The following is a 22,576-nucleotide window of genomic DNA, read 5'->3' as shown; positions in this document are numbered from 1 at the left end:
ATATTGTGTGTAATACTTTGTGTTGTTCAACATATTTGTGGAATATTAGCCTCTCTTCTTGCTGAACATTGACTATCAAATATTTTCTTATGTTGATTAAAAACTTCAAATGATAGCTACTACGTTTGAACTTGGAGTTTTTAATGGAAAATGAGACTTTCAGATTTGGCAGCAAAAAATGAGGGGAGTCCTTATTCAACAAAAGTCTTCAAAGGCCATAACTGGTGATGACTGATGAACAAAATCTGAATATGGTGAACTTACCTATACTTCCATTATCCTTCATTTATCTGATCAGGTATTAAGAAAGGTAGGAAAACTTGAAAATGTTAAAACCTTATGGGAAAAAACTTATAAAGAAGCCATCAGTCATCAACACTCAAAAGATTAACAGCTTACTATGGAAGACGAGATTGAGTCCCTAACAAAGAATAAAACCTAGGAACTTGTACCCAAGTTTAAGAATAAGTCCATAATAGACTGTAAATGGATTTAGACAATTAAGGAGGGAAATTCCTCTAAACAACCTTTTAGATTTAAGGCTAGACCAATAGCAAAGGGTTTTACCAAAAAACCAGGCATTGATTACAATGAAATTTTTTCTCCTGTAGTTAAATATACTACAATAAGAGTGATGCTTGTATTGGTTGCTCAATATGATCTTGAACTAGAGCAAATGGATTTAAGATCACTTTCATGCATGGTGGCCCAGAGGAAACTATCTATATATATCCCAACCACGGGGATTCACTAATGTTAGAAGACCAAATCACATCTATCTTTTAAAAATATCTTTGTATGGCCTAAAATAATCCTTAGACAATGGTATAAATTGATAAATTTGTGTTTTCAGTTTGTTATATTAGATGCTCCTTTGATCATTGCCTCTATTTTAAGAAGAATGACAGCGATTCCGTGATAGTTTATTTGTTATTGTATGTGGATGATATGTTGTTAATGGGCTAAAAGATAAGTGATATAAATGAAATTAAGAAAGTGCTAAGTGCTTAATTTGAAATGAAAGACTTAGAGTATTCTAGAAGGATTTTGGGTATGAATATAAAAAGAAATAGATCACAACAGACACTTATTTTAACACAATCTGAATACGTGAAAAATGTGTTATCTAAGTTTGCCATACATGAATCTCAGCATGTTACATTACCTCTTGCATCTCATTTTAAACTAAATAAAGAACAGAGTCCTCAAGATGAATCTAACATAAAATATATGCAAAGAGTCCCATATGCCAATGTTGTTGGTTTTATCATGTATACTGTGACGTGTACTAGACTTGATATTGCACATGCTATAAGTACCTTGAGCCGATTCATGGCTAACCTTAGCCTTGAATATTGGTTTGTTATGAAATGGTTACTAAGATATTTAAACGGGTTTGCAGATTTAGGATTGTGTTTTAAACCTTGTAAAGATGGAGTTATCTTGATGGGGTATGTAGATTCAGACTATGCTGGGGACAGGAATACTAGAAAATCAATCACGTCTTATATGTTTACTTTGTGTGATACATGTATAAGTTAAAAGTATCAATTACAGCCAATAATAGCTCTATCCACTACAGAAGCAGAATATGTGGCTATTACTGAAGCCATAAAAGAAGCTTTATGGCTAAAATGTTTATTACATGAGGTAAATGAGCTTGTAAATCCTGTTGTAATTTATTCTGATAGTCAAAGTGCCATTCACTTATGTAAAAGTCCCGTCTTCCATGAAAGAACAAAGCATATAGATGTTTGAATGCATTTCATAAGAGAGATTATTCAAAAAGAATCCATTTTACTTGAAAAGATCCCAACCCAGTTTAACCCAGCTAATATGGGAACTAAGATACTTCCTCTAAATAAGTTTAAATCCTATTTGCAAATCTTAAAAATTGATACTAAGTAATCTTTGTGGTTCTGTAAGTTCAAATTAACTTGGAGCTGATGACCATGGGTGTGTTCTATGGAGTTTATTGTTATAGTTTTCAATTTGTTTGATCATTGGCATCAAGGAGGAGATTTATTGGGCTGTTATGCCAATTAATGATGGATCCAGCCCACTTTAACACAAATCGATAACACAAACCAAAATGGGCCCAAACCCAATCCCAAATAAAGGGGACACGTGTACTGCTCTGGTCCGTAGATCACCACTTAACGATCTACGGTGATGCTGGCTAGTATAAAAGAACCTGAGTGGTTGCTTTACCGTATCTTTTGACTCTCTGATTTCTTGAGAAGCTTCTGGGTTCTTTCTTCGTGACTCTTCTTATTCCTCTCTCTCATTTTTACATTGTGTAACCTCAAAACTCCTGGTTTTGGGGAAATTTGTGTGATCGAGTCTCTATGATTCATTTTGGTTAGAGGTTGAGAGTAGGATATCTGTGTTTTGTAGTCGTTCTCGTTCCATAGAAGTAGCTGTCTCCGTTTCTTTGAAATTAGGGTTAAGGTTAAGAGGAGATTTTGGTTTGTAGAGAAGGGTACAACGTAAATCTAAGCCTAAAACATTTACCTTTTCATGTTAATGATCATTTGTTTATTTTTTAGTTTGAAGTGTTTCTGTTGAGTTTTTGGGTTATTCTTGATTCGAGTTATAACATTATTCAAAAAATCACTATTTAAAATTCTATTTTCTCAAAATAATGACCATCGAATCTAGATTTCCATTTCCTTTTTGCACGAATTTTGAAATATCTGTTTGTTTATCATTCTTGAAAAACTCTTTTTTTTTCTTCTAAAACTCATTTTCAACTATAAAATATCATAAAAAAATATTTTGAACATAAATATAAAACTCTTCCCTACTTTTTAACCACACATTATTCCAAAAACTTATTTCCCCCAAAAAGCTCTTTTTAATGGAAATTGAACATGAATAATTTTAAGGATGAACTCTTAAATAATAACATTTTCAAAAGACTATATTTATAAAAAGCATTTTATACGTAATACATAGTAAAATTTTTACTTAAAGTATTGAAATTTATAGTTTATAAATGTAATCATTATAAAGTAATAATAGATAATGAGTTTGATTCTTCAAATTTAGAGAGTTAAATTATTTTATAGTATTACAAAAATTTAAATAGAGACTTTTAAAAATGATATACAAGTATTCAAACTCTAATACACAGAACATCTTATATTTAATAAAATAATTTACTTGGACAAATTTTATTTTGACCATAAAAAATTGACTCTTAATTCAACGTGATAACAATAGCAATACTTGGCTTTCAAATATGTTTGGTTACATTGCATTAAAAAACAAAGGTGGGTGGGTTGACCATAAACCAAATCACAACTACCGAAGATGTTTGCCACTCTATCCCTTTGAAATCTGAAAAAGAAGCGGGAAGTTCCAAAAGACGACAAAACAAAGAACAAGGCCATTGATACTACGTCGTACGCCACTGCCCACGTCCCTGTCTATGTCTTGATCTCCTTCACGTCCAAGCTAAGTAATAGACTTTGCCCCCAGGGCATATCTCCCAGTGGCAAAGGATAGGGCTCAGCGCGGTAGTGTGCAGAGTTCGATTCCCCGCAAGGTGAAATTGGCTTTATTGCAAGCGGTAGTTACCATATGGGTTAACAGCCTTGGCCTATCCATATGCTCTCCACCCTAGCTCCTGGGAGGCACATACTGCGATTTACCTCCTCCACGATGGCCCAGGGCAAGGTCGGTTGGAGCCCTTAAAGTTGGGGTTCAACCCTAAGTAATAGACTCTTATTGCCCCTAAGGCACATCTCCAAGTGGTAAAAGGGGAGGGTGGAGAAATCCAGCTTTACTTGAGGCTACTGCGTCAAGGGTTCGAATCCTGAAATATGAATTTGACTATTGGGTAAGTGCAAGTGTACAAGCAGCCTTCCACCCTGTACCCTTGGAGGCATAACCTGCGATTTACCTCCCTCACGATACTCCAGGACAGGAATGATGGGGGACCCTTAAAGTTAGAGTTTAACCTTTTAAGTAATAGACTATTATCTTACACCACTTTTTATCGTTCTCTTCCTAATTCAAAAGTTAAAGAACACTATCTTTCACTTTTGAATTTACTTCGACCAATTGAAGATGAGTAATATGGTCAAGCTACGTATTTATTGGTAAAATTTGTATTGTGTACAATATTTTATTCTCTTCGAGATTTTATTATTTTTACGATTGCAACTTTTTAAAGTTATATAAGAGGGGCTCCGTAGTCACAATAAGCCCCTGTTTGGCTTCCATTTTTGGTAATGAAAATCAGGGGAATGGTATTTTGTTGAAAAAATGGGTGGTTGAAAAAGAAGGAAAAATTTTCGATTTACGTGTAATATTATTTTATGGAAGATTGTGTGGTTGAAAATAGGAGAGAGAGAAATAGAATGCAATGAAATGTAATTTAATTTAATGGAGATCAAACAGGGGCTAAAACGAGTAGTGCCCTCAACATATTTTGTCATCACGAAGCAAGGCTTCCCTCCAAATTTATAAGGTGTTCGGTAGAAATTAAAATTAGATTCTTAGTAGATTGTGATATAAATTTTTAAAATGTATGATCAAAAAGTTGTAGAATTCATAAAAGATGTGATTGATATTAACTGTTAGATTTTGATTAAAATCAGATTTTAATCCAAATCGATGGTAACCGTCACTTAACCCCCATTTGCCCCCCTCCCCCCTCGGAAAGATGAAAATGAGTGAAATAGTATTTTTTTTTTAAAAAAAAATGACTGAAAAAGAATGAAAATTTTTTGATTTACGTGTAATATTATTTTATGAAAAATTGTGTGGTTAAAAATAGAAGAGAAAAATAAAATGAAAATTAATGGAGGTGAATCGGGGGCTTAACTATTCATTTAAATGGAAGGATTCATCAATTCAAGCAGAAATGCCTTGGCCGAACCAACTTGTAATGATAAGATAAACTATATATTTTTTTATTAGACAACATTAGAAACTCAATAATATTACATAAAAAGGAAAAGGAGGGTTGTGGATTTTCCATTCAAATAAATTCTGCCCAAAACAAACATCCACTAATTATTCAATAAAAAAACCACCCTCCTCACTCTAACTACAACCTTTTTCTATAATTTTATATATCGCCATCAGGTCATAAAAACATAGATACATAACACTGTCCAACCAAAACAACCTTAGGATCTCTTCTTCTCCTTGTCTAACTATACGACCACAACTTTACTAGCCTTTCTCTTACAGCCAGAATCAACTGAAAATGTCCAAACTCAAAAGCTTCAATCCTGATGAGGGTATGAACTCCGAGTCGAGGAACTTAAACCGAGTTGACGTATCAATAACGCATTTCTTCGAGACATCAAGGTGTCTGTGAAAATGCAATTAAAAAATGTAAGCAAAAAATTATACCCAATGTGTAAAAATAGTGATAAATGGATTACAATGTATACCATAATCCGGGATGAAGTAATGAGACTGAGATTGAACGTCTGCGATATTCTTGTTGAGGGAATGGATAATTCTATCAGGAAACAAAGCAGTTGAACTAGCTGCAAACAGAATCAGAACGTCAAATACAACATTATCTGTTATCTTAACCAAATTGTCTGTCAAATTATGTACTTTCGGAATATGAATAATAAAGAAAATTCGTGTTCAACATCTAAAAAGCTACCAAGGTTTGTTCCTTTTTGACCCCAGATAAAGATTTGGCAGACAAGATTGTTGATAAAAATGAAATGAAATCCCATTTTTAGTATTTAGAAACAAGGATTATTAGAATTAAAAAAAGTGAGGTCCACTATGGGGAAATGTCTCCCTGAATCAGTAGAATAAAACCCTATCCAAAATAATCAGAGACAGTGAGACGTCACATGAAACTATTACCCCACTGTTAACTTCGGATTAGAATTTGGAAATCCCATTTTGGACCACAAAATTAATACAGAATTAATGAAGCTAATTTTGTATCATAGCTGTATAATCTGACAAAAATGATAAATTTAAACAGGCCCCAAAATACGAAAAATCAAGAAAATTTAGCAATTGAGGGGACTGATTAGCTGTAAAGTACCTAGCTTCTTGCGTGAATCAGAAGGGAACGCGTTCATGTCATTATTAGCCCCATATCTCCGAGGCAAAAAGACCCCTGTCCCAGCACACCCCCTTTTCCCACCGCCACCCCCTGGACCAACTCTATCTCCGCCGCCATACCTACCAAAAGATACCGGCTCAGTACCCGAACCGCTAAACTTCTGGGTAGGGCGAGTCTGGTATGCAGCTTGACCCATTCCTCCTACAAGTCCCACACCCATGTTTTGATACACTTGGTGCTGGCCGTAACGCATTCCACACCCCATATTCGGTTGGTTCATCGAACGATCCACTCTCACTTGCTGGAACTGTTGAATATGAAAAAGAAAGTCAAAAAAATGAAGCAAGAAAATGCATAAAGGTTAATTAAAGATGTTTACACGGGTGTTGTGGAAAACAGGGGCGTTGGGATTTTGTGCAGGATATCGAACTTGAACGAGGCTTCTAGGTGGGTCCGGAAGGTCACCGCCGCTTAGCTTGTGTTTTGGCACTCGAACCACGGGCTGGTAAATCAGTTCCCATGGCTTGTTGTTCTTAATCCCAAACATCGTCGGAGGAGACGGCACCTGAGATGGACCATTCGGGCTACCGTTGTACGACCCTCCGGCGCTCCCACCCGACCAGCTCCGGAACTGGGTCAGCGTTGACTGTGGTGAACCGGACATCATCCAACCCTTCTAGAAAATGAAGCATGCAAACAAGAAATCGATAAGAAAATGCAAAAAGTAAGGTAAACAGAGAAAAAGTGAGAAATTACAAGAAATAGCACCTCAAGATTTTGAGGCTTGGTGGGGTTAAGACGTTGATAGAAAGAGGAGCCAGTTAACTCGGCGAGTAAGTCTTCTTCGTCGCTCTCTGTTTCGGGAGAACCCATTGAATAGGTGCCAAAATCGTATGGAAATTCAGTGGGGAAGCAGAGCTCGGAAACTGACTCAGTTTTTTTGTTGAATTTCTCATTCTCAATGACAAAATCCTCGTCAGTGAGGAACTCCGCTGGCAAACAATACTCCGGTCCTGGAACCAGATCAGCCATTTTAGGAGCAAAAACAAAAATGAGAAATAAAAGTAGACTAGTGTATAGAGTTATGGTTGCTGGTACAGGAAGATATAATAATAAGTGTGAAGTGAGTAATTTGCAGGCATGGTAAGAGACAGGGACCCAGAACCCAAGGTGGGGAAAAAATAAAGAGTGAAAAGGATGGGATAGAAGTAAGAAAAGTGGGAAGAATGTTGTTGACGGGGTTTGCTTTTATTAAGGTTTCAGACTCATTTCGGGGACAACAAATTCGAAAATCAAATTAATTTTGGATTTGAATATGGAAAGAGGGAAGTGAGGGTAACTCAAATTCTATTCAGTTCATGTTTGACCATCATTAAAACAAATTTTTTTATTTATTTTTAATCATGCATTTTCGTAAAAAAAAAATTGTGTACACAAATCTAAGACTCTATTTGAGTTACATTCTTTCAAAAAATATATTTTTAAACAGTGATTTGATATCATTTCAACATACATCATTCAATAAAATAACATTACATGCAAATTCAAAAAATTTCCTTATTTTTTGACTATATATTCCCCATCAATCGACTATTCCAAAGTACGTTCTTTCAAAATAATGTGGCTCAAATATACACTAAAATATTTTTATAATTTTTAACAATGATTCTAAAAGAAACCTCTATCCCAAAATTTATTTTTTCCTACAAAAACATTTTTAAAAGTTGTCAAATGGGGACTCAAATTACACACAATATGACAGCTATTTTTCAAATTTTTTTTTTTCCAATTTCATTTTCAATAATATATTATTTTATTTTTAATCACACATTTTTTTAAAAAAATATTATTTTTTATAAAATCTTTCCCAACAAATAGGCTCGAACAGCAATTTATTTCTTCTGCGTGGGAAATGGTCTTAATTTATGCAAGAAGTGGAACGGTGGCAATGGCGGTTGAGACATGTGTCGACCTTTTTGATACATTTGGCATATGTTATTGAATAGAGCTTATTTGCTAGAAAAATTTTGACATCTTGATTGACATTGAGCTCCATTTGACTAAAAAATGTCAAAAAAGTGCACCCAACTTTCTCCCGTTGTGTGTGCCTATTAGGAAGGGTGTCAAATCCCCACTGTCAAGATAAGTGTATTTTTGTGGGAAGAATGGAGTATTTGTTCACATTGTTCGAATAAAAAATTGAAATGATCATTGTGTTCTCAATATTTAGACCTTATTTGAGCTTCATTTTGGAGGAAGAATTGAATTTTTGAATAATGTATTGATGAAAAATGTGTGTTTAAAAAATAAAGAAAAATTTTGAATTTATGTATAATATTATTTTATTAAATAAAATGATGTCAAAATATTATAGAAGAATGCTTTTTTTTTTTTTAATAATGGGGCCAAACAAAGAATTATTGAACTTTCAAAAAGTTAGTTTAAAACAATCATGAAATTCAAAAAAAAAAAAAAAAAGCCTCTTTCTTTTAATGTTAATTTTTTAGTGGGAATGAGAAACAATGTCAAAAGAACACTAATTTTAAAGCAAAAACTACACTGTTAACATTGAGATTTTTAACCCTTTCTTCGACCCAGTTATTTGCTTTAACTTCTGAACAATTTTTTAAACCTCAATTATACATCTCATAATTCATTGCATATAAATGAAGTTAAAGTGTGAAATAAAATTTGAATTTTGATCATAATAATTGTAATAGTGAATGAACAAAATTCAAATTTATTTGATTAACTTAGCACATCTTAAAGTATCCAACAATAATTTCTATATCATTTGGAGATTTGTCCAATAAATGTCGGAAATGGTTCAAAAATAATCGAAAATTGATTAAGTGTAAAAGTGAAAAATGAAAATGTGTAACTTCTTGTCAATTTCGACCAAATATTCGGATTTGATCCGATGGTTAAATTACAAAAGTAAATAAACCAACTTATTCTACTTGTCGAGTAGATCGTTATAGTATATTTGAAATCTCGAAAACAACTCCGGATGAGTGAGAAATTGCGATCCAATTTTGGAAGAAATGAAGTGTTGCAACTTTTCGAAAGGATGCATGTTTTGGCTCACACTACTTCATTTGCACCCTTTCTACACCTATAAATAGTACCCTATGGACATATTTTTGGTACATCAATTGCATTGAGCACTCATTATTCTCTTGCAATTTTCTCATTTCTATTTCTATAACATTTTCATACATTTTCTTTGTAGAGAGTAAATTCTGTCAAAAGTTCGCCGATTTACTCTGATTTGAAGTACTGTTATCACAAATTGTGAATTCATTATTTCTTGGGAGACAAGTGTCTTTACCATGAGCATCATAGTGATGCAATTTGTCTTAAAGAAAAAGATAACGTGTCGCATTGAATTATTCTCAATTTTTCACTCCTTCTTAATTCTTGTTTTGAGTAATCTTTACCACATTTATATATACCGAAACTTTATCCAAATTTTCGTTCATATAAATTGTGTTTTGATCACGCTCATGCGGGTTAAAATTGGTCGAACAAATATATCAAAAATCAACCCTTACATATCCCGTTTCTATAAGTCGTCTCCAACAAATTTAAGACAAATTTTTTGTGTCTTTGTGGTTGGTTGTGGAAAAACATTCCTTTATTTGAATAGTGCTTTTTTTATTATTCATCCACTGATATTATCATCATTTTGTTGAACTTCTGTTTGTATAACAGAAATGACTATCATCGGGATTTTGTCAAGTCAAAATGATTCCAATAATGTGGTATTGCCCGTGGCTGTACCGTTGCATAATACTATTATCCTACATGGGAAAAAGTCGAAAAAATTTACAGGAGAGAACTTCAAGAGGTGACAACAAAAGATGTTTTATCTCACCACTCATAATTTGGCTAAGTTTCTAAAAGAAACTGCACCGACTGTACAAGAAAGGAAAAAAAATCGTGAATCGATTATTGCTTTGGATGTATGGAAACAATTGGCCTTTCTATGCAAGAACTATATCTTAAACGAATTGGATAATATACTAAATGAGGTGTATAGTTCAAAGGAATCAACCAAGAAACTATGGGATTCTTTGGATATTACAAGATCGAGGATGCTGGAACAAAGAAGTTCATTATTGGCAAATTTTTGGACTACACAATGGTGGATTCCAAAACTGTGATTAGCCAAGTGCAAGAGATTCAAGTCTTGTTGCACGACATCCATGCCGAGAAAATGGAATTGAGTGAATCATTCCAAGTGGCTGCCATTATTAAGAAAATCCCTTCTATGTAGAGATGGCAATGGTTCGGTTCGGTTCGGTCAAAATCATCACCGAACTGTCAAATCTTTTGTCATACCATAACCACGTAAATCAGTTTGGTTCGGTTTGGCTTGATTCGGTTCGATTAAGAACCACGAAAATAAATTTTTTTATAGGTCCATCCGTCAAATTGATATAAAATAATTTATGAAAAGAGAGTCGATGAAAACAAAAACACAATATTCCAAACGAAAATGCAAACATTATCCCAAATTCCAATTGCAAAATACAAATTTAATAAACAATATTATAAATATAACAATACTAAACTTTTCCTTCATTCTTGATTCTCGTGCATTGTAATTACTTGATTCATGCTCAATAATTCAAAAGTTTCAACCTTAACTCATATTCAATTTTCATTCTTCCCCCACAACTCTTGTTAGCATATGTCAGTACTCAAAATTGATTCATATATAGTAAATAAGAAATGTAAGTAGAGAATACAACGATACTACCTAATCCAGAATGATTTTAACTAAAATTTAAATAAAAAAATGTACATCTTTGTCAACTTCCTCTTCACTAAATCTTGTTATCCCTAATAAAAGAATAATTTTTTTAAGCGAGTAATCGGTTCGGTTTCGGTTCGATGGCATAAATATCATACCCGCACCGCCACAAACCAATTTATTAAAATCAAATACTATATTCGCCCCACTGTACCATCGTTCGATTTTTTCGCCCCATTTGGTTCGGTTAACCACGATTTTCGATTTTAACGGTTCAAATTGCCATCCCTACTTCTATGTGGAAAGATTTCAAAAATTACCTCAATCACAAACGCAAAGAAATGAACTTGGAAAAATTGATTGTGCACTTGAGGATTGAAGAGGACAATCGAAAAATTAAACGAAGGTCAGTTGAAAAAATATAGTGCAAACTTTGTTGAGATGGAACCAAAGGCAACAAATAAGAAACGAAAGGCTCCTAATTATGCACTGCGAAGAGACAATTTCAAGAAGGTTAAGAAGTTCAAAGGAAATTGTTACAACTATGGCAAGACTGGACATCGTTCAAATAAATGTCGAAAGCCAAAAAAGAATGCTCAAGCGTACATGGTTGAAATGACACTCTATTCTACGGGCTGCAAGAAATTAGTTTATCTGCGGTACTATCCGAATGCAACATAATTGGAAATACTAGAGAATGGTGGATTGACACCGGCACTACCCGCCATGTGTTTGCGGACAAGGCAATGTTCTCCAACTATCAAGAATTGAATAGGGAACAATTATGAATGGAAAATTCTGCAAGTTCTAAAGTTGAAGGATAAGACAAAGTCACTTTGAAGATGACATCCGGGAAAGAACTCGTCCTCAACAATGTCCTACATGTGCTAGATATATGAAAGAATTTAGTGTCCGGGTCTCCACTTAGCAAGAATGGTTTTACACTTGTATTTGTATTTGATAAATTTGTATTGTCTAAGAATGAGATGTATGTAAGGAAATGATACATGTATGATAGAATGTTTAGTTGAATGTTTTTACAATTGTACTGAAGCAAGTCATTATGAATAAACTATAAATTTTGTTTACTTGCTTGAGCTTTCATGTTTGTGGCATAGTCGATTAGGACATAGGAATTACAAATCGTTACGCAAACTAATGAATCAAAGTTTAATTCCGGCTCATGAAATTAATCATAATAATAAATGTGAAATACGTGTTGAAGTAAAATTAGCTAAACATCGTTCCATTCAATAAAAAGAAACACAACCCTCTTGAATTGATCTATAACAATATATGCAATCTAAAATTTGTACAAACTCGAGGTGGTAAGAAATACTTTGTAACATTTATTGATGATTGTACAAAGTTTTGCTATGTCTTGCTTTTGAGAAGTAAAGACGAAACCTTAGATGCATTCAAAACCTATAAGGCTGAAGTTGATACACAACTTGAAAAACGAATAAAGAATATTCGTAGTAATAGAGAATGTGAATATGGGGCACTATTTGAAAACTTTTGTTCTGAACATGGAATTGTTCATTAAACAATAGCACCTTACTCTCCTCAATCAAATAGTGTTGCTCAACGCAAAAATCAAATACTTAAAGAAATGATGAATGTCATGTTAATAAATTCGGGTTTACCATATAATATTGGGGGGGAAGCTATTTTAACGGCAAATAGTCTTCTTAATAAAATACTTCTTCAGAAAATGAAAGAGATACTATATGAACTATTAAATATCATCCTCCGTCCTACCAATACTTAAAAGCGCGGGAATGTTTGGCTATGGTTGAGGTACATAAGCCTAAACAAGTAAAAATCGATCTTAAAACGATAGATTGCATATTTATTGGAAACGCCAATAATAGTAGTGCATATCGATTTCTTGTACATAAATCCGAAATATAAGATGTACACGAAGGGACCATAATTAAATCAAGGAATGCAACATTTTTTGAAAATATTTTTCCTTACACAGATAAGAAAAATATGAGCTCTAAAAAGATAACATATGAAACTACCAATGGAACTACAAATAAGGAAGAACTAAGGCCCAATAAAAAGGTAGGACTTCCAAGATATTTGGCCCAGATTTTCTAACCTTTTTGATAGAGGATGATCTAAAAACTTTAGATGAAACAATGTATACACCGGAGGCACCGCATTGGAAAGAAGCTATCAATAGTGAGATATATTCCATAATGCAAAACCATACGTAGGAGTTGGTTGATTTACCTCCCGGTAACAAGCCTTTAGAATGCAAATGGATATTCAAAAAGAAATTGATACCTGACAGATCCATTGATAAATATGAGGCTAGATTGGTTCACAAATGATATAGGCAAAAAGGATTTGACTTCTTTGATACCTACTCACCCGTGACTAGAATTAGTCGATAAGGTTGTTAATTGCAATTGCGGCAATACACAATCTTAAGATTCATCAAGTAGATGTAAAAACGACATTCCTAAACGGTGAGTTAGAAGAGTAGATTTACATGGAGCAACTTGAAAGGTTCATTTCTCCTAACCAAAAACACAGAATGTGTAAATTTGTTAAGTCCTTGTATGGATTAAAACAGGCTCCTAAACAATGGTACCAAAAGTTTGAAAAAACAATATTTTCAAATGGATTCAACATCAACAATGGAATCTGATTTTATTGCTTTGGACAAAGTTGGAGAAGAAGCAGAATACCTTCGAAATTTCTTAAAAGATGTTCCATGTTGGCCCTGTGCCGGTACTTGCAATAAGTATACATTGTGATAGTCAACCGGCAATTAAAAAGACTCGAAGTAGCATGTATAAGGGTAAGTCTAGACATATTCGTCATAAACACAACACCATTAAGCAACTGATCACAAATGATGTTATCTCCATAGATTATGTGAAATCAAATGATAATATTGTGGATCCACTTATGAAAAGTTTGCCTAGAGATCAAGTATGTTGCCTATCGAGTGGAATGAAATTAAAGCTTACTACGTAAGATTTTTTGCAATGGTAACCCTATCTTGTTGACTGAAAATCCCAAGATCTTGGTTCAAATGGACAACTATGTTGTGAAAATTCCATGAAACAATTAGGAAAATAGAATTCTTAACTCATAGCTTTTCGAAAGGATGCATGTTTTAGCACACACTATTTCATTTGTACCCTTTCTATATCTATAAATAGGACCCTATGGACATGATTTTGGTTACACCAATTGCATTGAGCACTCATTCTCCTGCTGCAATTCTCTCATTTCTATTTCTATAGCATTTTTATGCATTTCTTTTGTAGAGAGAAAATTCTATCAAAAGTTCGCCGGTTTATTGTGTTTGAAATACTGATACCACAAGTTGTGAATCCATTGAATCTTGGGAGACAAGTACTATTCACCGTGTGCACCGTAACGAGGCATTTTGTTTTAAGGAAAGAGATAACGTCTCGTCTTGGATTATTCTCTATTTTCTACTCCTTAATTCTTGTTTTGTGTAATCGTTTACTACATTTATATATAACGAAACTCTGTCCAAATTTTCGTTCATATAAATTGTGTTTTGATCACGTTCATGCAAGTTAAAACTAGTCGAACAAATCTATCAAAAACCAAACTTTACATAACCTATTTCTATAAGTCGTCTCCAACAATAAATAATACTAAGTTTTGTCAAATTTAATTTTAAATTGGAAAAACTCATGCATACTGCATAAATTAGAAATTCATATTTGTCTAGGTTTGATGGCTATCCTTAGATTGGGGTTTGACCTTAACATCAATCCTGTTTCAATAATGTTTCACCAAAAGACATTAGTAGCTCATAGACATATAACAGTTATCATTTGTTTCCCATTCTTTGGCCAGAAAAATAAAAAAAATATAACCGTTATTCGTCACATCAAATCACCATATTTAACTTCTTCTTTATTGCGTGGATCCCATAACGACTATATTTTTCATTCTCATTTTTATAAGAATAGAAATCAAACATGACTGTATAAAAGATATCAAGAAATGACTAAAGAAATCGATTCTTCCGTAAAGAGATCTAAATTTTGTCTATTTGATTCTTCACGTCTGCACACACACACACACACACACACACACACACTTCCCAACAAACTCGTTTCTACTCATACGCCCATCAATTAAGTGCTACAATTTTGCTGCTGAAATTCATCCCCCCAAAATCTACACAAATTGAAGTACCGCAGTATCTTGTTAGCAGTGCAATTTCTCCACAAAAATGAAAAGCAAAGTTTTTTAGTATAGCACTATCACAGCCCGGTGTGTTTTTTAGGCTCCATTAAGACTGACGACGGGGGGTTAGAATTCCGTTGCCATGATATAAATATACCATAATACAATAGATGCATGACCTCCATTGAAATGCAAGAAAGACGAAAGTAGTAAATGATGAGATACTAACCATAAATGAATTAAAAAAAAAAAAAAAAATTAAAGGGCATGAAGTCGTCTTGCAAGGCGAAAGTACAATACTCCTTGTAGCAGCGTCGATTCCTACCCTCTACAGCCAGTCAGCAACTTGATTTCCTTCACGTTGTGGGAAATAGCGTATTGACAGACAGACAGAAGATGCTTGATAGTCTGGAGTAGCCTACAAAAAGATATGCTTGAGAGTATAAAGAGACAAAAGGTTTCTGGCCTTCTTCAAGCGAAACTAAAGGTGAAAAAGAATCCACAAAACATCTATGTACCCATCATTAATATTAAGAGTCATAGGTGTGGTAGTACAATCATCCAATTACAGTAATTGAGAATGTTCGTTTTGGATGACTATATACGATAATATACAGTCATGTACAAACGAAATGTAGATATGTGCAACAACAAACACGGTAGAAATGGTTCTCTGATCACACAAGTTTAACATTGCTACAAAGACATCGTCTCTGACGTGTTTTGTTGATTCTCCCCTTTCTCCAGGGATATCTGCAATTAGAACCAAATTTTCATTAGTCCATCGGCTAAAAAATTTCTCTTGTATTAAGGAAAAAAATAATTAGAAACAAACATAAAATGCGATGGAGATTGAAGATCTTGCGCAGATAATATACATCAAAGAATATATGAAAAATTCATTCCAAATACTTAGCAAAATATCAGACATAACAAAAAATGGAGCGTGTAACTTTCCCTACAATTAGACGGCAATGAGAACTAAATCTTGTTATTTACCAGCAAAAAATATGTAACAAAATGATGGGAACTATCAGGGACGGATCCAAAATTGGATCTAAGACCGGGCTACAAAATTTCAAACCAGGCAGCTACGCGGGGGAAAAAAATTTACACATAAAAAACTGGTTTTAAAATAACTTTGGACCTGGGCTGGGGGAAATCCGTCTCTAGGAACTATGCACGTAGATCTTCTCTAAGCAAAACTATTCAAAGAAATTTGGTCTCCAAATACAAGAGATGAAATAATAATTGAATTTTCCATTCTCCTCGTCTTTGAGATACATATAGGAGGACCTCAATCTTCAGGCTATGAACAGCAGGCCAATCTAGCTATTCATCAAATGGACCCCCCATATTCAAAAAAAAAAAACATGCTTTTGCATTTAGGGTTGATAATATCAATTAGAGTACACTTTACGAAAGTACCAATTATAGTACACTTTACGAAAGTAGGCTAGGCTTGCTGTGGAAGACAAAGTGGACAAGATCACTGTAATGACACAATGATAGGAAAGCCTGTTAATTGTGGGTTAGTGCTGAAGGGGCCAAAAGCTCTCAAACAAAAGAAAGGGCTGTCCAACATCAGCACTCACGGAAGGCTAGTATGATGCTCACTCCCATGGTGACCAAGAAACTGAAAAAGGAAAAATTAAGCATGTAATGAATCCGTGCTGGAGTATATTATAGCTGGAGTATACATTCAACCATTCCTGAGAATGTATTTTGTAATGAATCTAGCTATTAAAAATCTCTGCCCCGAAATGTACGAATGAAATAAAGTTTCAGTCTTCCCAATGGGGTCAAATTTGCAACAGAATTATCAATTATTACTTCCTTTCCGCTGAGACATGAAACTCTCAAAGGACAACTTGTAGCACCATTATATTCGCAATTTTGAACTATTGATTGGACAGAGGCCAACTAAAAAGCGTCACATGTTGTCCCTTTCGAGGTCAATGAAGGGAAGAGTTTAGAGAGAACCTGCATCTTGAGAATCATTAGAAAGCTTGTGCTTTAAATACCTCCATTACCTTCATTACAAGGCCATAGCTACGGGTTTTAGTTCAGCTAAGAAAAGAAAAGAGATTTCGGTTCATATTCAACATTAATCCTATTAGATGGTTCCATGTAGGAAGATGCTTATTGATATTACTAATTAATTCAGTTGTGTGAATAGGTCAAACAAAATAAGCTATCCCCATGCGACTCATTTGAGCTGAAAGCCAAGAGCTACATTATAAGGTGTGAGAAAGTATGAGTTAGCATAAGTAGTTAAGTGACTCAAGTATTGTTGCCATCCAACGGAAATCCATTATTGACTAAGAAACAGGACTCATAATTTGAAGACTAGATGCATCTTGTCTTGTCAATTATGGAAAACTTGTCACTAAAGGAGGCCATTCTGAACAACCACCAGCAACTGGTGGCACCATTTTTCGTTGCAGCGTAAGTGGCAAGTGCTAGTGCTGGTGCTAGGCGACCAACTCAGGCTTCGACACCTCAAGTAACATGTATTATCATGCAAGAACATGGTTGTTGACCCATATCTTCTTCCATATTTTGTAAGTACGCCTGTGAAGACTTTTCCTATAGAAAAATGAATTTTTCTCCCTTGTATCACTCAATATTTGAATTTAGACGGTGTCTTTGCTAATGTATCAGGATTACTGAATTCAACACTTTTCCCTTTAAAAAACTAGTAGCATAGAGCTATAAGCTCAAAGCAGCATGAACTCCATAAAGAGACAATATATGAAATTTTGGCCGAAGATTAAGGTAATAAGCTGTATTTTTCGATTTCCATGTACACCAATTTTTTTGACAGGCCATCACTTTGACTTATTTCTCTGCAACTTTTGTTTTATACGTATAAGCAAGTGTAATCGTGAAGAATGATTTTGATCACGAGTAACTGTAATAAGTTACTTAACAGCATTGATGTCTATACAACTAACAATATTAGCGGTCATATAACTCAACCAACAGCTAATTAATTGAGATATGTATCATGTATTGCTGTCACTGCCAAAAAATAGCCATAAGCATTGAAAACTTACCAGAAGAATGTCCTCATCAGTACCAAAGGATTTGCGGGATTCTTCTAAACACAATGACGTGACCCTCTCAAATTTCCTGAAACTTCTATGGTTAATTAAGTGAAGTTCATATACACACATCAAAAAGACTCTGTGAAACAAGTTGACTTGAAAAATAACTTTAGGTCCAAAGGAAATGATATTTCATTAGAAAATGGTCAGATGTGTTCCAGGCTTACTTATTCAACCATAAAAGGAAATCAAAACAGGGGTTGTTCCACTCTTCCGAAGAAAAAATTGATTAGAAATGCAGTTCAATATGAATGAAAGGCTTTATAACATATATATGAGCTTTAGTTTTTGAATTCATGCAGCTAATGCAGGCATCTGATAGAAACCTTGAACTGGCGGGATCTCGAATCTCAAATTCATTTGCAACAGCATCATAACCACATATAATGACATAATGACCTGAGAAGGCAGTAGTCCAAGTTACGGAAAGATTGAATACGACACTAGGAAATAAAATTTAAACCAAAATGAAACAACATCACGAAGACAACAAGAATATGAACATGGACAGAGACAGAGACATTGGACATCGCACCATCAAGTTGCTATTCGATTTTAAAAGCAAAACCATACAAGACAAAACTTCATTCCTCACCTGTGTAGCCAGGGCTGCCACTATAGAAGTCAGAGATGTAAACATCCTCTAGCCAAGAACGACTGCATCTGAAAAAATTAGGAACAGTTAAAATTTTAAAATTTAATAAACATAGGGAGCACAATTGTGCATTTAATATTGATGAGCTTTGTTATGATATTCTTGCAAACTTATGAACATGGAATCCATAAATAAATGTTGCACACGTGTTGACAAAAAATAATAAATTAAAAATAAAATGGCCACTCTAACCTTAGTTTGTACTGGTCAACTAAAGCAATAGCAATATATTTTCCAGATAAGATAAGCTCAGAAATTTCGTCTGCACTGACAGATCTGCACTGTAAAGAAGAGGAATGAAGTCTTAACTAAATGGATATTGTAAAAACTAAAAATATAATTTAACTGAACGAATGAGAGATTAAGTGAAAGCTTTAGTTCAAACACCAAAATCTTCTATCAAAAGAATATACAATCCAACTATTTAAAAATATATGAAAGCATTTAAAGGAGAAGGAAAAAACGTTTATAGAAGTTTCCTAATACACGAATTGTTTTAATATAATGCTAGAAAAGGAAAAACAATTACAAAAGAGTGTAAGAGAATTGAGTCCCTTATTTTCTTTGTCTACCTCAACCAAACAACGGAGAATAAGATAAAGGAGAAAATGCTCACAAAAGTTCAAACAAGTAATTTTGACACATTTTCCATTAACATGAAGGACAGACACTTTGCTTTATCGGGATAGCGTACACGTGAATCTAAATGTCAAACGCTAATTGACAACATTTAGGACTTCCATAAATGATTAAAACGGATCGCAACTTTACCTTCATATATTCATTATCTGTATAATTTATACTGGGATGCTATAAAATGGTGTTTATGTATCTAACATTGAAGTAGTAAGATTGAGAAAATGAATATGCAGTCCAATGCACGATTACTGAGAAATGATAGGACAGAAAGCATGCTTAGTTACATCATTAATATGTAGTAGCGTGGTTCATTTATTCAGACATATACTGTTAGACATTTGCACGTGGCAGTAGGCAAGTGCTCCTAAGTAAGAAATATATTTCAACCACAACATACGAGTTCAAAAATTCAAGCATAAGAGGATTCAAAAGTTTGTCTTTGATATAAAATGTCCAAAAAGGATTCTCGAGAGGTAGAATATTGGAACATATTAGTGACAAAAACAGAACGAGAAGCTTATTTTAGGTTGCTAATAGTGGGGAGTATTTGATAAGGTTCCAATTGCAGTATGTGAACAGAAAATATGTTGCTATTATTGATTGAAGGAAACTAAGAAAAATTACAGAAGTGGAACAGAAACAATAGCCATTCAAGAGGACTATAACTCTCCTAAAGGTCTCCCTTCTACTCACTCAATAATTGCCCCTTATTCCTTCCTAGTTCATCTCTATTTATAATAGTCCTGCTTAAACTAACATAATATTGTTACTCTCTTGCTTCTAAATTCTTCCTGGACCTTCTAGTATAGGTGAACTTTAAAGGTAGCCTATCAATATCATTCATTTCCATAAAAATAAGCACAAAATCTCTCAAACCACACCATATGTCATGATTGTCATCATACCCAAATCTGCATTACTACAAGGATGGGTCCCTCTCTCCCCAAGTTTTCTTAAGGATTGTACAGTACTAATGTTTTTTATTCTAATTTAACAGAATTGTGACCCCTAGTACTCCATACAATCACCACCACCACCACCACCCGGGCTTCCGAAACCACACCAGAGATTAACATTGCATTACAGTTTAGTAAACATGCTTCTTTCTCATATTAAAATACTGTAGGGATTATCTGAAGGATAGTCAATGGGATTAACGTGAACTATAATGGTATTTTTGGCAACATAGAAAAGGATAATAAAAAGCTCAAAAGTTAACTGTAAGATGCAGACCAACATTGTTAATTACAAAACTTGTTCCGGAGAAACATAGTTTCATACCAAGCGGCATTTGACAACATTATGAATTTGCAACAAGTTGAAAAAGAGGTTGAGGTATTAACATAAACAGTGCATGTTTAACTACTTAAATAAAAATAAAATACACGAAACTATACTTTAACATGTAGCATCATCACAATTTCACTTTGTAGCCAACTGAAAGTCAAAAATTCATGTTAGACTAATACCAGATCCCTCTACATTCCAAACTCCCTATAGAGTCAATTACAAACTACCCTCCTTGAACCTTCCATTCCAAGTGGTACTCAATTTTACTAAAAATACGTTGATATTAATTTACACGGAAAGCAAGATTCCATGATTACCTCAGTGATCACTTGATAATTATTATTATTTTTTTAAAAAAAATGATATCAGAAATTAAGTCCCGGTCAACAGTCAACTGCACTCCACACAAGAATCTCCTAATCACATTGCCGTCTCATGTTATTGGTCTTTATATTTTATTCGGGGAAATCCTTATGAATGCCTCAAGTTTGTTTGTTTTTTTTTGTGTGTGTGTGTGTGTTTTTTTTTTTTTTTAAACTTAATGATTTCTTTCAAAATTGAATTGGTATTACTGACAAGATGGGAAAAAAGTTAGCTACTATACTCATTTATAAGCTAAAGAGCTTAATATTTGTGCTGATAGAGTTACTAATTTTCAATGATAACCCAGAGAAGATTTCTTCAAATTCCTACTTCACATGCAGAGAATTCAATTGATAAAGAATCAAGGACCAACCATAGCACATAGATTATACCTCTATATTGATTTCAGCTTTCCGAGCTTCTTGAAATAACAAATTTACTCGAACTAGATCGTTAGGCAATTGTTCCTGCAATATGCTATTCTTTGGTATTAAAAGTTGGCAACATAAATAAGATAATTGATAAAAGAAGAGTGCAAACCTCTTGTAAATACATCTTAGAATCATAAAGGATCACAACCATTTACAAAGCTTGATTTCACAGCAAGGATATTTTTTTCATAGGTAATCAAATATTTTATTAATCAAAGGATAATACACGTGAAATGTATTAACAATTTACACAAGAAAGAAACAACATGAACTTATGCAACCCTTTTATATGACTAGTAGCAGCAGCATTATACCAACTATACAATGTCAATAAACAATTCTCTAATCTGTTTTGTTGTCTATATTTGCTCTTCAAAACAACGATTGTTCTTTTCTCTCCACACAGACCATACAATACAGCCCAGAATTATAAAATGACGTACAAAGAACATATTAATAAAAATCAACTTCTCAATGCCGAAATGCCAACTCCTAGATTGTTTAATTTATCCATGTTATTCATTTAAAATACCCTATAAAATTGGCAAACTACCTCATCACAAGTCATCCTTGGGAAAGAAACAAAGAACCAAAATAACAAAAACTCACACACTTCCTCCTACAATTTCCTATTTGTTGTTCCGATCAGGCACCATGTATCTAGCATGTGCAACACGTATGCAACTAGTGGCAAACCAAGCACGCCAGGATGTCAGATTAAAAATTAAATACAGAAGGGCTTCAAGCTTCAAGATTACATGTACAATGTCATCTACGGAGTGATAGGGCACTGAGATGACCCAATGTTAAGTACATTATGAAGAAAACATAACTCAGATAAATTAGACCATTGATTGTGAAACAAGACGTCACCTTGTAAAACGTCTCCACATAAAAATTTGGGTTAGCTCCTAAGGTTACTGTACAGTAGGAAAATCTTACAGAAAACTTCTGCAGCAAATAGGCTAAATCAACCGTCCAAATACTGCAACACAGACAGCATGAAAAAGGCAAACAGAGAAATGATTCATATCTGCAACCAAAAAAAAAAAATTTCATCAACAACAAAAAAAAAAAACAACT

The 22,576-nt window shown here is 33.9% G+C and overlaps 2 protein-coding genes across 9 annotated transcripts in view; both read right to left on the bottom strand.

Moving 5' to 3' along the window:
• Positions 1-4,935: 4,935 nt before the first annotated feature.
• LOC111378329 lies at positions 4,936-7,273 on the bottom strand. Of its 2 annotated transcripts, none has more exons than XM_023001512.1 (5): positions 6,824-7,273; positions 6,435-6,728; positions 6,035-6,362; positions 5,412-5,510; positions 4,936-5,329 (listed from the first exon to the last, which is right to left on the bottom strand). In XM_023001512.1, the coding sequence occupies exons 1-5, from the start codon at positions 7,085-7,087 to the stop codon at positions 5,241-5,243; spliced, it is 1,074 nt and encodes a 357-aa protein (XP_022857280.1). In that variant the 5' UTR covers positions 7,088-7,273; the 3' UTR covers positions 4,936-5,240. The 2 variants fall into 2 exon arrangements, with proteins under 2 accessions (XP_022857280.1, XP_022857279.1); XM_023001511.1 differs by having other exon boundaries at positions 6,435-6,731; positions 6,824-7,271.
• An 8,220-nt stretch (positions 7,274-15,493) lies between these two features.
• Positions 15,494-22,576, bottom strand: part of LOC111378328 (protein GUCD1-like) — a 12,591-nt gene continuing 5,508 nt past the window's right edge. Inside the window, exons 4-13 of one of the 7 annotated variants that reach the window (XM_023001508.1) lie at positions 22,367-22,478; positions 21,455-21,529; positions 18,963-19,051; positions 18,711-18,772; positions 18,442-18,514; positions 18,065-18,140; positions 16,989-16,994; positions 16,601-16,641; positions 16,434-16,497; positions 15,672-15,758 (exon numbers count right to left, since the gene is read on the bottom strand). In XM_023001508.1, the coding sequence (XP_022857276.1) occupies positions 16,449-16,497; positions 16,601-16,641; positions 16,989-16,994; positions 18,065-18,140; positions 18,442-18,514; positions 18,711-18,772; positions 18,963-19,051; positions 21,455-21,529; positions 22,367-22,478 (583 nt within the window). In that variant the 3' untranslated portion in view covers positions 15,672-15,758; positions 16,434-16,448. Of the gene's footprint in view, positions 15,759-16,433; positions 16,995-18,064; positions 18,141-18,441; positions 18,515-18,710; positions 18,779-18,962; positions 19,052-21,454; positions 21,540-22,366; positions 22,479-22,576 lie in introns of those variants that run through there. The other 6 variants (XM_023001506.1, XM_023001510.1, XM_023001507.1 and 3 more) reach the window with 6 other exon arrangements.

This window comes from Olea europaea, unplaced genomic scaffold, assembly GCF_002742605.1.
Source record: "Olea europaea var. sylvestris unplaced genomic scaffold, O_europaea_v1 scaffold1802, whole genome shotgun sequence".
NCBI lineage: Eukaryota > Viridiplantae > Streptophyta > Magnoliopsida > Lamiales > Oleaceae > Olea > Olea europaea.
Note: the sequence above shows the minus strand (reverse complement) of the source record. Positions and strands in the feature narration are given on the sequence as shown.